A 14,114-nucleotide genomic window follows, 5' to 3' on the forward strand; every position below is an offset into this window, starting at 1 on the left:
AGCAACTGGTATTCAGACGTATACTGCATCTGAACATAGAGGTTCTATATTGCCATCATGGCTACCAGCCTTTGATGGACTCTTATCTTCTGCCATAAACATTTTTAATACCTTTTTCAAGTATCTATGCCCGCAACCATCACCACTTTCATGCATCAGATATGTTTCTGTATGAAAAAGTACTTCTTTTTTGTCTGTCCTGAATTGACCGTCAAGCAATCTCACTGGAAGACCCTGAGTTAATAACCTAAGGAGAGCCCTGCTGGATCAAGGCCAGTGGCCCATCTAGTCCAGCATCCTCTTCTCACAGTGGCCAACCAGATGCCCATGGGAAGCCCTCAGGAAGGACACGAGCACATTAGCATTCTCCCCATTTGTGATTCCCAGCAATTGGTATTCAGAGGCAGAACATAGCCACTGTGGTTAGCAGCCTTCTCCTCCATGAATTTGTCTAATCTTCTTCTAAAGCCATCCATCTTGGTGGCCATCACTGCCTCTTGTGGGAGCGAATGCCATAGTTTAACTATGTGCTGTGTGAGGAAGTGCTCTTCTTGAACCTGTCCTGAACCTTCCAACATTCAGCTTCATTAGAGGTCCATAAGTTCTTATGAGAGAGGGAGAAAAACTTCTCTTTGCCCATTACTTCCACCTCATCACTTATCCTTTCATAAACCTCAACCTTGACCCTCCCCACCTTAGTTGCCTCTACCTCTCGATGAAAACCTTTTAGCCTGTCCTTCTAGGAAAAGTCCTCCAAACCCTTGGACACCTAACAGTGCAGCCCTACACATAATCTATTAAGAACCATTTAGTTCATTAGGACTTATTCCCAATCAAATGTGATGGGCAGCCAAGGTGGTGCCCTCCAGATGTTTATTTATTTATTACATTTATACCCCACCTTTCTGTTCATGACAGAAACCCAAGGCGGCTTACATATGGTTCCCAGGCGGTCTCCCATCCAGGCACTGACTAGACATGACCCTGCTTAGCTTCAGCAGAGAGCTGGCCTTATGTACCTTCAGCCCATAACCTGGTTCCATGTTATGGACTACAACTCCTATCATTCCTGACCGTTGGCCATGCTGGCTGGGGATTATGGGAGTTATAGTCCAAAAGAACTGGAGGGCACCATGTTGGGTACCCCTAGGGAATAGGATTACAGCCTTAGGGGCATGTTTTCTGCACGCTTCCCAGCTCTACAAGGTCTTTCTTTTTTAGATGGGGCACCCAGAATTGCACACCCCTGGTTACCCCCTCCTCCCTCTGCCCCCTTTCTATCACAGCCAACTTTTACCCTGTAAGATGGGTGTCCATTTGCTACTGGGCCAAGTTCAAGGTTCTAGTTTGGGTGTACAAAGCCCTATACAGCTCAGGACCAGGAAACCTGAAAGTTCGTCTTACCCCTTATATACCCAGTTGATCACTGCGCTCTGCAGGTGAAAGCCTCCTGCAGATACCATATTATCAGGAGGTTCGTTCTGCACAACATAGGAAATGGACCTTTAGTGTGGTGGCACCTACTCCTTGGAATTCCCTCCCTTTGAATATTAGGCAGGCCCCATTTCTGCTATCTTTTCAGTGCCTATTGAAGATTTCCTCTTTCAACAAGCCTTTTAAGTTGAGACCTATCCCAGTCTGCGTCTGTGTTAGAATTGCTTGTTAATGTTTTTTTAATAATGTTTTAACCCTTTTTTTAAAAGATTTTTTTTTAAAAGATGTTTTTCTCTGTTTTGTTTTAATGTATTTTAAGGTCTGTTCTTATGATGTTTTAAAGTGTTTTTAGTGCTTCTGTTTGCCGCCCTGGGCTCCTGCTGGGAGGAAGGGCAGGATATAAATCAAATAATAAATAAATAAACAAGCTCTTTCAAGTAGGAGCATGTCCTTTTTTGCTTATACTAAAAAGCCCCATGTCCACTGATCAAATTAATAACCTTTATAATATAATTATAATTATAAATTAATAACCCTAATAATACCACTGTGTTCCATGCCAAGCTCAGCCCCATTCCTTCTAAGGAGAGCTGTGCTGGCATGCAAGGTCACGGTTTGTGCTTTTGGAACCAACCATTCAGAGGGTTTGCAAACACTCAGCATGATGCAATCTGGGCAGGCCTGAAAAGCGCATTCACCTGCCTATGCGCAGAATGGATTTGCAAATTGTCCCACCATCGACTTGCATGTTGATACCAGTCCAAGGATGCCTGAATCACAGCTTGGCATGATGCAGCCTTTTTCATCAAAATGAAACTGCAACAGCACATTCTACTACTGTGAAAATCTTAACAATCAATTTGCCACACCAGAACACTTGGCACAAAGTTGGGGCCACTTGGAGTGGGGATCCTGTGGACCTCCAGATGTTGCTGGACTCCATTGCCCCTGAGCAATAGACATCGTGGCTGGGACTGATGAGAGCTGGAGTCCAGCAACATCTGGAAGATCACAGGTTCTCCACCTTCCTTTAGACTAAACCTCCAGGCTTGTTCCAGATCCCAAAGCAATTTTAGTTGGTCCCTGAAAGCTCTACCAGATTGTAATTGAGATATGGCAAAACCTTTCCTTTTCATAAGGAAAAGAAAATGATGGGTGTACGGAACCTCCATGTTCAGAAGCAGTGTACCTCTGCATACAAATTGCTGGGGGACAGCACCATTGGAGGGTTGTTGCCTCCATGTCCTACTTATGGGTTTCCCATAGGCATCAGGTTGGTCCCTGTGGGAAACAGGATGCTGAACCTGCCTGGGCTCTTCTTCTGTTAATAATATTTTCCAAAGTTGTGTGCAGAGCTTGGAAAAGTTACTTTTTTGAACTACCATGAACTACCAGTGGCCTTGCTGGCTGGGGCTGATGGGAGTTGTAGTTCAAAAAAGTAACTTTTCCAAGCTCTGGTTGTGTGTATGTGTGATGCACACTGACCAAGCAATACACAAAAACTCCTGTTTATGCTGTTCATATGTGCACTTTCTCCACAATGACCACATCTGGACAATCACTGAATTGTGTGCCTTTATAGAAGGGAGCAAACAAACCATGAAATCTTCAGTTAACTATAGTTTCCTGGCACATCCAAACTAGGAAGCTATGGTTAATGACTTCTGAGCAAGCCAGGATATGAAGCTATAGTTTGAAACTGGCTTGCACGAAGGAAGGACAGAAGGAGTGTGGCCGACAGATCCATTCCCATTTTAGCTTATTATATGATCGTCTGATTGCTGTCATTGTGGGATGAATAGGCACCTTGGCTGGGGCTTATGCACATTCTCCATTCAACTCCCATTAAATATATCATACACCCAATATGTAGCCTATAGAAAAAAGGGGAACTCTTCTATCAATCACTGCTAGGGTGTCTATTTTTTTTTGTTAAAAGACACATGCAGACCTGGTAAATCGAACTTCACAGATATTGCACATATATGGCTTTTCTCCCGTGTGGGTTCTCATGTGTCGCGGCAGCTTCCCTGCTCCCATGATTATTTTGTTGCAGATGGGGCACTGCTGGGAAGCTTTGGGCTTGATCTTCCTTTCTTCCGGCCACCGAGGAAAGACTCCCCCAAAGTGGGCAGCGCTGAGGAAGTTCAGGTAAGCGCTATAATCGTTTTCCGCCTTGATGTGCCCCAGGTGGCCCACTGGATTGTTGGCAAACATGTCCTTGAAGATGTCATTGGGGAATGGGATGGGAGGGGGCTCCTCCTTCTCCTCTTCCTTGATTTTCCTCTTCCTGATAACCAGGTCCAAGGGACCGTTGTCCCCCTGCTGCTCGTCCACCTGGGAAAAGGCGCCGAAGTCTCCATTCCACAGGTGAGGAAAGAGGCCGGGCACAAATGGAGACAGAGCTGGCCTCCGTTCTGGAATGCTAGCTTTAGGGTACAAGTTTTCCCTTAGGAGAGACTCAATGGAGAAGTCTCTTATCATGCCCAAGGAGCCGCTGGAGCTATTGGCTGGGAAGTGGCTAGAGAAACTACTTGGCCTTTCTGAGTATGCTTCTTCGGCAAGGTCAGATTTGGAAGGACTTTGGCGACAGCTGATGTCTTGGACATCCGTCAGGTTCTGATTTGCAAAGTCTTCTATGTCCTCCTCCTCCTCCTCTTCCTCCTCCTCCTCCTCCTCCTCCTCCTCTTCCTCCTCCTCCTCCTTCTCATCTTCCTCCTCTAAACTGGGCTCCATGATTTCTAGGCATACGTTAATCACACACTGGATCTCCAGCATCTTGGCCGCGTTGAGGATGTGCTTGAGGTTCGAGGTGGTGATGGTGAGGGTCGAGGTATAGGCAAACTCAAGGATTGCCGAAAGTGCTTCAGGCTTGACAAAGTCAATCTCGTAAACGTAGGGCTGGTCCGCTAAAGTGCCGGTAGTGAAGAGTTTCTTAAAATACTGGCTGCAGGCAGCCAGGACAGACTTGTGGGTCCTGTATTCTTGATCTTGGACAATGAGGATGACGTCACAGAGGAGGCCATTGTGCCGCTGCTCATTTAAGCCACAAAGGACTTCGCTGCTGTGGTTTGGGAATGGGATCCCAATAAGGTCTTCAATGCCATTGGCCATATTCTCATTTAGAGCCCTAGGAGAAAACACACACAAAACAGAGAATCAGCACATTCATATTCGTCCATGAAGACAGCAGCTGTAAAGATACAAAAAATCTTTCAAAATGTGGGTCCCAATCCGCCGATAGACACAGGGTTATAGCCGATGCCAGTCCTATTCAGAGTAGACCCACAGAAGTAGATGAACATGACTAAGTGTAGAGACACACTTACTGTTGTGCTGGTTCCAGTGCATCTCCACTTTTATTTTCCAGTAGTATAGTGGCAAATTCAGAAGTGCAGGGTACCTTCATGATAGTCACAGCCACACACATCCCTTCTTTTCGGATTCTTATTAATGCCTTCTCCCACAACCATCGACAACCCTAGGAGCTACTAAACATGAAAGGGGCAAGTGTTAGCTACTGAAAAGAGTCTTCTCAGTGGCTGACTCATCTCCTTTCACTCTGATTGGCTCCAATCAGGAGGAAAGGAAAAAGCAGCATGTTGGAAGACTCTTCTCAGTGGCTAACACACTCCCCTTTCATGCTGATTGGCTTGTCGGATGCTGGAGACAGCTGCTGGGACCCTGCTCCCAAAAAGGGGGTCTAAGACCCCCTGAGGCTCTGGACAACTGCACTCCTGCTCTTTTCTGAAAATGGGGCGCACAGAACTAGTCAAACTCTGCCCCTTTTTATTCTAAAAATCTGGTGGGTCAGCTCGAGTGCATTTTTTAAAAAAATTGAGCTTCAGGCAGATTTTACAACTGACTGGTAGATCAACCCATTTGTCTTCCAGGTGTGGCCAATGGAAACACTTAACTGCAGGCTGAGGCAGAGACAGTGATTGGCCCAATGCTTTGTTGTGGGTGGTCCTAAAAGGTCTGAAGTCAACAGTGGGGAAGGGAGTCCCTTCAAAACGCAGCCAGAAAAATCATTCTGGCTGCTTTTGAAATAACTAGTATGCCCACAGCCTTACTTAGGTTCATTAATTTCAATGGGTCTACACTGATACAACCCATAGACAACCAATTGTACATATTACCACCAAGTAAAGGATTTCTAGATCCCCTTTTAAGGTTTATAGCCTCCCAAGGTGGATTACCACAAATCAACAGGATACAACATTAACATTCCAAAATTTAAATACAACAACCATAAACGCATCTCAACGCAAACCGGTGTTTAAAAATCTTTAGGGTGTTCCTATAAAGGCAAACACAGAAGAGGCCATGCCCATTTCCCTGGGGTGGGCATTCCAGAGAAGCGGGGCCACCACAGAGACTGCTCTATTTCTGGTACTTACCAACCTCAACGATTTCATCAGAGAGCAGAGCCTCAAATGCTGATCTTAACGTTCAGGCATGTAACAACTGGATCCTCACGTACCCAGCCAATTCAGTGAGCCTTGGGCTAACGTCATGGTGTAGATCCAAAAGCCTGCTTCCTTCCCCACTGACTTTCTTGAGTGAAGTTCTGCAGAGGAGGCTCTCTTGGTAGCTCTTCTACCCTCAGAATGGTGGCCTGAGTAAAGAGGGGGGTTTGTGTGGCAGCCCTTAAATTGTGGAACTCTTTTCCCACCTCACTGTACATCTTTCGCCATTTGTTGAAGCTGTACCTCTTTATCTTGGCCTTTGACAATTGAGCTATCTTGTTGGGGGGGGCAATCTCTTTTGCTGAATTGATATTGTTCTATTCCATTTGGAATGGTTTTACGTATTTTATAATTGCAAATGATTTTCATCAGTTTTTATAATTTTATTTTCTATTGCAGTAACCGACCCTAGGATCTTATAGTGAAGGGGGGGGATCTTATAAACAGATGGATGGAGAAGCAGTTACATCCAAAACACACACTGATCATGGTTTCCTTGAGTGGGTCCAATGTCCCAATGTCAGGGGGTGAAAGTATTTACCTAAGTACTGATACTAAATATAATGTTATATTTATAATGTTATATTATAATGTTCTTCCAGTTCAAAAACAGCATGTAAAACAGGCATGCTTAGAGATGGGGAACCTCTGGCCAGCGGCCCAATTCGGCCCCTCTGGTGTTTCCATGTGGCCCTTGGGATGCTCCCCAGATCACACCCTCCTTGAGTGTTTTTGCCTGGCTGGAAAGCATTCTTGAACTATGATTATGTCTGTTGCTTGCCTGAACTGGAGGACAGAGAGAGGTGTGGTGTTTGTAGAAACCTCTGATGTTTTTGCATGCCTTGAATGTAAACTGCTGTACAACGCAGAGGCGGCTGGTGACTTCATGTCAGTGGGGCAGTGGAATCCACTCCGGGTTTTAGTCTGCACTGAAAGCACCTTGGACATCTCCTCAAAAGTTCAGACTAAAATCTGGAACAGATCCCACTGTCCCACTGGCATGGAGTCACCAGCCATCACTGGTACAAAGGGTAAGGGTTACACCACTGCTCTGCCAACTTTTGTATCTGTCCCCATCAGCCCCTGGTATGTGGCCCCCAGAAGGTCGCTCAGAAGGAAATGCAACCCTTGGGCTGAAAAGGATTCCCCACCCCTGTGTTTGGGCAACAGAATTTCAGATACAAATGGCAATAGAGAGGCTGTGACAGAACTTGGTATTATTTGTTTGCTTGTTTATAAATGTTCTACACTCCCTTTCTATTCAGAGTGGCAGAATCACAAGAGCAACTGCAAAAAAAGAAGCAATTTCAACAAAGAGTCTTGTTGCAGTACCTTGAAGAGCAACATACTTTTGATGGCATATGAATTAAAAGCGCATCTGACAAAGTGGGCTTGAGTCCACAAAAGCTGATGCCATCGTAAATGTATTTGTCTTTTAAGGAGCCACAAGGCGGCTCTCTGCTGAAATTGCTGCAAGAGACTAACATGACTACCCTTCTGGAAAAGAAGCAATTTGATGTTTATTTATTTTTAAATGATTACAGTATTTCCCCAAATTCCCCTAATCTGATTGTACGGAAAGTCAGGGAGTGGGTAAAACTAATCAATCCCTCCTATTTGTGAATATGTGCTCACACTGTGAATATATCATTGTCCCATTCAGACAGCTCAGGGCAGCATAGCAGGTCCTTCCCTCCCCATGTTATCTTTACAATACCCTGTGAAGTAGAATGTATGCCTGGTGCAAGATCACCAGTGAGCTTCATGGGTGATTGGGGATTTGAATCTGAGTCTCCCTGCTCCTATATCTAGTCTAGGGGTTGCCAATGCTTTTGGGCCCAAGGGCACACTTTGCAAACTGGAGAAACTGTTGTGGGCACCATGCATACCCTGCAATCAAGCACACCCACCGCAATCTATTCCACTGGCCACAACAGAATACACCTTTGAACCTTAGTTTTAGCAGGGGGGGGCAGGGCAGGGGACTCTGCAGCACCAGGGAAAGCTTCTGTGGGCACACATTGGTGACCCTCTGCTCTACCCACTACACAACATTAGTGCTTAAGCACAGATTGGTAAATGCACTTAGGGCAGTCTGAATGCCAGGTTTTTGTACTACCACTACACAAGCACAGAACCGAAACTGTGCATCATTAGAATATTGGGTTTAATTTAATTTTTAAAGCAGGTACCTAGCCCTCATGGCCACAAACATGGTTGCTGACATGGGCTGAGCTGTGTTTCTGCCCAGACCTGGAACCTGAGGGCTCCTCAGAGGGGGAGCAAGACCTTCCAGCAGATCTCCACACTGCCAGTGAGCTAACAGACCCATATATCTCTGTCTCAGGACTGGAGATCCCCACACCAGTTGCTGGGATCTTTGTGTGCAAGCGTGGGCGCACACACATAGACAGGTCTGTCTCAGGACTACAGGTGCAGAGAAGATGGCAAGCCAGGAGGAATTTCAGAGTCACTGCCTGTGGGAACAGAGCTTGGAAAAGTTACTTTTTTTGAACTACAACTCCCATCAGCGCAATCCAGTGGCCATGCTGGCTGAGGCTGATGGGAGTTGTAGCTCAAAAAAGTAACTCTTCCAAGCTCTGTGTGGGAAGGAAGTGCATGGAAACACCTGGGTGGATCAGGGCCTGACTGAGAGCCAGGTAGCAGTGGAGTCTCCTGTCCTATATAAGTCCTATATAAGTTGCCTGTCTGACCAGCCAAAGAGCATAAGACGAGCCCTGTTGAATCTGGCCAGTGGCGCATCTAGTCCAGCAAACTGTTCTCACAGTGGCCAGTAATGGGAAGCCCAAAATCAGGACCTGAGTGCAGGAACACTCTCCCCTCCTGTGGTTTCCAAGAACTGGAATTCAGAAGCATGCTGCCTCCTACCATGAAGGCAAAGCGTAGCCATCATGGCTAGCAGCCATTTATAGCCATTGGTAGCCTTATTATTTATTTATTTATTTATTGCACTTGTATACCGTCCTATAGCCGAAGCTCTCTGGGCGGTTTACAGCAATCAAAAACATTAAAACAAATACACAATTTAAAAACATATTTTAAAAACAATTTAAAACACAATTTTAAAATTCAAAACAATATAAAAACAATTTAAAAACACATGCTAAAATGCCTGGGAGAAGAGGAAAGTCTTGACCTGGCGCCGAAAAGATAACAGTGTTGGCGCCAGGCGCACCTCGTCAGCAACATCTTCCATGTATTTGTCTAATCCTCTCTTGAAGCCCTGCCAAATTGGTGGTCATCACTGCCTCCTGTGGGAGCAAATTCCATAGTTTAACTATGCGCTGCATTGAAGAAGAGCTTTCTTTAGCCTGTCCTGAATCGTCCAACATTCAGCTTCATTAAATGTCCCTGAGGTCTAGTGTTATGGGAGAGGGAGAACATATTATTCCATGGGTTAAGGAACCTCATGCTTGGGGGCCAAATGCAGGCCTCCAGGCCCTCTGTCTGGCCCTTGAAACTGTCCCAAGGCCACACCCCTCTCACTGGCCCTCCTTCGCATCCTCTTTGAGTGTTTTGGCCTGGCTGGAACTCTGATTATGCCTCTTCCTTGCCTGGCCAGAGGACAGAGAGGGCTGCGCAAGTGTGGGTAGAAACTAGCCTACTACATAACGGTAACACTTGCATTTGTTGCTCCGCCCACTTTTGCCTCTGGCTCCTCCCACCACTGGCATGGGAAGGTAGCCCTTGGGCTGGAAAAGGTCCCCCACTCCTCAACCATACGAAAGATACCAATAGGTGCAGATTCTCATGGATAATGCAGGCCGTAGAATCCAGCTTTCATTGACATGGATATTTTTATCCTCTCGCTCCTGCACAGAGTGTCTCCAGCCATGGTTACCTCACTGGTTTGCTCCATCCCACAATGGAGCGGCTTGTTCCTCCCCAACCTTCCTATTCCTGCTTCCCCACGAAACGCCGCAGGTAACAATCCTGTTCTATCATCACACTCCTGCAGTCCTTATCGAAGCCACATCTTTGCTCTTTCTGAAAGCACATTAAGAAAATCACGATGAACATGGTGGGCTGTTTCCAGATGCCCCAGACGCATCACGTCTCGCTGCATGCCAGGCATTAAACTCCTTGTTCTGTCCTTCAAGGCCCTCCGTGATCTCATTCCCCACCCTGCCCTGCACCCTCCCCTCCCCCAGCCTCCTCTGTCTGCTCTCGGTCTTTATTTAGACTGTTCCTGACAAATGGAGCCGCCTCCCATTATTCTCCCGGGCCTTCGGTCTCCACCTTTATTTAATTATCCCTCCTGCTCGAGTTCGCCTTGTTCACAATGTCTGCCATGTCCTTCCATTTGACAACCCCTGACAGACTTGTTTTGTGTTGCATCCATTTTGAGCACAGGTTCTGTGTGTGTGTGTGTGTGTGTGTGTGTGTAGCACATGGTACCAATTTCAGGGTTAGATGTGCAACTCTTGAGGTGGGAACTAGGGAATCTGTCAGTTTCAGTTTCTCTCATTTTTTCATTTACCCAGTCTTGAGATCAATTCTCCATGTTTCCTCATCGGTTTGCAAATTTCTAAAGGAGTCCTCATGAAAATTCACTAGCATTTTAGTGCAGATTTCTCTGAAAATATATCCTTTTTTCTAGGCAATTTTCTCTGATGTGCACAACAATTTCCCCTAATATAATGCATTTTGTAAGTTGTTTTAGCTGATATATGCATTTTTATGCACACTTAATATATGCATATTTGTAAACATCAGTTGGCTGAAGAACTGCTTTGCAAAATTCAGAGAAGAGCAAATTTCGACAGATGGCTCTATTTTGATTCACATATAATTTCAGAAAGTGTAATTAGGTAGGTTTCCTTTAAATTTGAACAGACTTGTATTTCTTCCCATTTCTAGTGGCAACCCGAGGCTCTGGTGCACAGGATCAGACATGGGCATTGCATTGTAGCATACCCACAAAGGAGCAGTAACGTTGCTCCAAGAGGGTGTAAAATAGCACCGGTGCTGCTTTCTGCATTCCTGTGACCTGCACTGGGGGAAAGTTGCTTTCCCCGAGCTGTTACTTTCAGAGGTATTACAGGAAGAGCTTGGAAAAGTTTTTTTTTGAACTACAACTCCCATCAGCCCAATCCAGTGGACATGCTGGCTGGGGCTGATGGGAGTTGTAGTTTAAACAAGTAACTTTCCCAAGCTCTGATTACAGCTAGGCAGCAGAGCACATGTACATCGCTCAGAGTGGCTGGTAAATCCAGCCAGATGGGTGATTAATAAATCGAATAAAATAAAATAAAAATACACAAAGCCCCAGGTCCAGCACCTCCAATTAATGGATTTCGGGCAGTCATGCTGGGAAAGGCCTCTGCCTGAGGAGAAAGGAAGGCAGTTGCTAGTCAGAGCAATGGGCTCAATGAGATGTTAATATAAGCACTGCCATACCCATGCTTGATTCTATGATGTACAGCATGCACGGAAAACCCCGAGTAACTCCCCCCAAAACCCCATCTCTGCTTGTCATTTCTTTATGCCAGGCTGGGGAACCTTTTTTGGCCAAGGGATGCGTTCCATTCTGGGCAACCTTCCAAGGGCCACATGCCAGTGATGGGTGTGAACAAAGTCAAAAGTGGATGAAGCAATGAATGTTCCTCCTCCCGTTCAGGAGTCACTGGCCCAGCTGAACGCCGGCACCATTGGGAGCTGTGTGCACAAGCTGGCCAGAAAGCACCTGATCTAGCCAACAGGCCTCCTGGGGAGTAAGCGCTCCCCATAGGCCTGAATGGGATTCTAAAGGGTTTTTTTTTTAACTCTACCAGCCTTTTGGCTGGCAGAGTTCAAAGGGGGATCAGGTCCCGGGAAAGGGGTCTGAACACGAGAAGGATCTCGTGCAAGACCCACACACACACAGATCCTCCCCTGCCACACCTCCAGAATGCCCTGTTTTCAGGTCTTCCAGGTTGAAGGGCGGGTCAGATTGTGCCCTAAGTCACTTAGGGCTTTAAACACTAATGTGAGCACCTCGAATTGGGCACGGAAATGAACTGGCAGCCAGTGCAGCTGTTTTAGAACAGGGGTTATGTTTGGCTATAGCATTATTTATAAATAATCTTACATATATTACTCCAAAGAGAGATATAATATTACATTATAAAATGTGTCACTTACATGCCAAGTACAATTTTCATTACCTTACAGGTTCAAAGTATGTACAAACATTTTTCCCATAACTTGATTCAAATTTGGTCACAGTCTTCTGGTGGCCACATAAAACAACCTCAGGGCCCAAATCTGGCCCCCAACTAACCAAGTGAGCCATCTCTAGCCTAATCAAGCGGCAGGATGATGATGATACCCTCTTTTTAAGATCATAATGCAAGGAAGAGGTTCTGGGTATCACTGTGGATAGCAACAAAATATAAAACACATTGTATGTGCACAACAGATAACTTTTTCAGGGACAAAGAATAGTTTCTTTGGTGAAAGAGGGCTCTGAAGCACCATCAAGTAAACACTGGTACTGCCTCACTTCTTGGGAGCTTGTTGGAGAATGGAAAGCAAGTGTCAACAGCAGCTCTCTGCCCCCAAGGAGTGTCTGATAAAGGCAGGTTCCTAGGAGTTTTATCTCCAAATTGTAACATTTTCAAAAGGTTCCAAGAGAACCCCTAACTTGAGACAGTGCAGAGACGGAAAGACATTTCCTCCCATACACTCGGAATACAAAATTTCGGCCACAACACTGGAAAGTTTTCTTTTTTAAAAAGAATGTTGATGACATCATTGGCAAAATCCTTGAATTTTGCAATGTCCATGTACTTTTAAATTATATGGGGATTAACGACAGGGTAACAAGAATGGGCTATACGTGCCACAATGGTCACTAAGAGATTTATACTTTGAGCCTGGAAGGGCAAATAACTGCCATCTATTATGCAATGGTTTGATGACACCCTCACTACATTTGAGGATACATTCTATAAACACCAACTTCATCTAGATATTTATTTGGATGGCATATATTGATCTATATGTGTAAACTACAATGCATGCATAGCTGTTTAAATATTCTGCTAATGTGAGCCGACAGGGTTTTTGTTTTGTCTATTTTTTGTAATGCAATTGCATTTAAAAAAATCAATTAAAAACAAAGAATGATAATGACACCATTTTGCACCAGCCTCCTGAAGGCATGGCTGCATTTTGCAAACACACACAAATGTACAAGATATGTGTGCTCCCTCCAACTGCCACAGTTCACCGAGGACAGTCCTGATTTTCTGACCTGTCTCCCCTCTTTCCATCTATGAGAGTTTGGAGATGCTTTCATTTAAAGTTCCATTGCACATTTAAGATCACACTGTATTTCCTGTAGAGAGTATTTTCAAAGTTACCCAAGTTTCGAGAGGGAGGCGGTGTATGTAAACGGCATTGTTTAGGCTGTTCCAATATGATTTTCTTCCTTTTCATCAAGCAGTATTTACTGATGTTTTATTTATGTTGTTTAAATTATGCTTTAACTGATTTTATTATAATCGTGTATGTGGCATACAGTGGTGGCTGGTGGCTCCATGTCAGTTTGGCAGTGGAATCCACTTTGGGGTTTTAGTCCGAACGTTCAAGGAGCTGTCCAAGGTTCTGAAGCTTCTTGAAAGCTACCATTGGTCGCATACTGCCTTGACATACTTTTAAAAACATTAAAATTATAATTAAATAAATAATGGGGGGACTGTCAGGGCTTATTGCTAAGGATTGGGAGGGCCCATAAAGTCTGAGTGCCAGGCAAAAAGCCCGGAAAACCCATGATATTGGCAGGGCCAGGCTACCCGAATTTAGACTTGGATGGTGTTTTCTCCAGCTGTGTTGCTGGAACTGGAGTCTCAAATGCCACAGGCAAAAGTTAGTGCTCTACTCAGCAGGCAAAGGCAGACCTGGAGAGAGGCAGGAGTGGGGCCAGTCAGAGGAGAGAGGAAGAGCTATTTGGCCCTGGACCTCAAGCTCAAAGGGGGCCTCAAATATAAAGACTTGTTAATCTTTTAGCACTTGACAGGTTTCTCATTTTTATGCACATTTTTATGGAACCAAAATGTGGCACATCCTCTCAGCTTACAGCTGGAAATGTAAGCAAATAAAACATGTGATTTGGCAACAGACTATTTGTGGGGATGCCTTTATTTTGTTTTGGCATACCGCCATTTTTTTAAAAAAACAATATTATTATGGGGTCTCAAAAGTTGG

At 45.1% G+C, this 14,114-nt stretch overlaps 1 protein-coding gene across 8 annotated transcripts in view; it reads right to left on the reverse strand.

Moving 5' to 3' along the window:
* The window catches only part of ZBTB7C (zinc finger and BTB domain containing 7C), a 310,311-nt gene that overhangs the window by 11,761 nt on the left and 284,436 nt on the right, over positions 1-14,114 (reverse strand). For 3 of the 8 annotated variants that reach the window (XM_061614144.1, XM_061614154.1, XM_061614133.1), the window contains one exon: positions 3,386-4,564. In XM_061614144.1, coding sequence (XP_061470128.1) covers positions 3,386-4,564 — 1,179 coding nt within the window. Of the gene's footprint in view, positions 1-3,385; positions 4,565-9,060; positions 9,176-9,765; positions 9,912-14,114 lie in introns of all 8 variants that reach the window. The other 5 variants (XM_061614163.1, XM_061614171.1, XM_061614181.1 and 2 more) reach the window with 3 other exon arrangements.

This window comes from Rhineura floridana, chromosome 1, assembly GCF_030035675.1.
Source record: "Rhineura floridana isolate rRhiFlo1 chromosome 1, rRhiFlo1.hap2, whole genome shotgun sequence".
Taxonomy (NCBI): domain Eukaryota; kingdom Metazoa; phylum Chordata; class Lepidosauria; order Squamata; family Rhineuridae; genus Rhineura; species Rhineura floridana.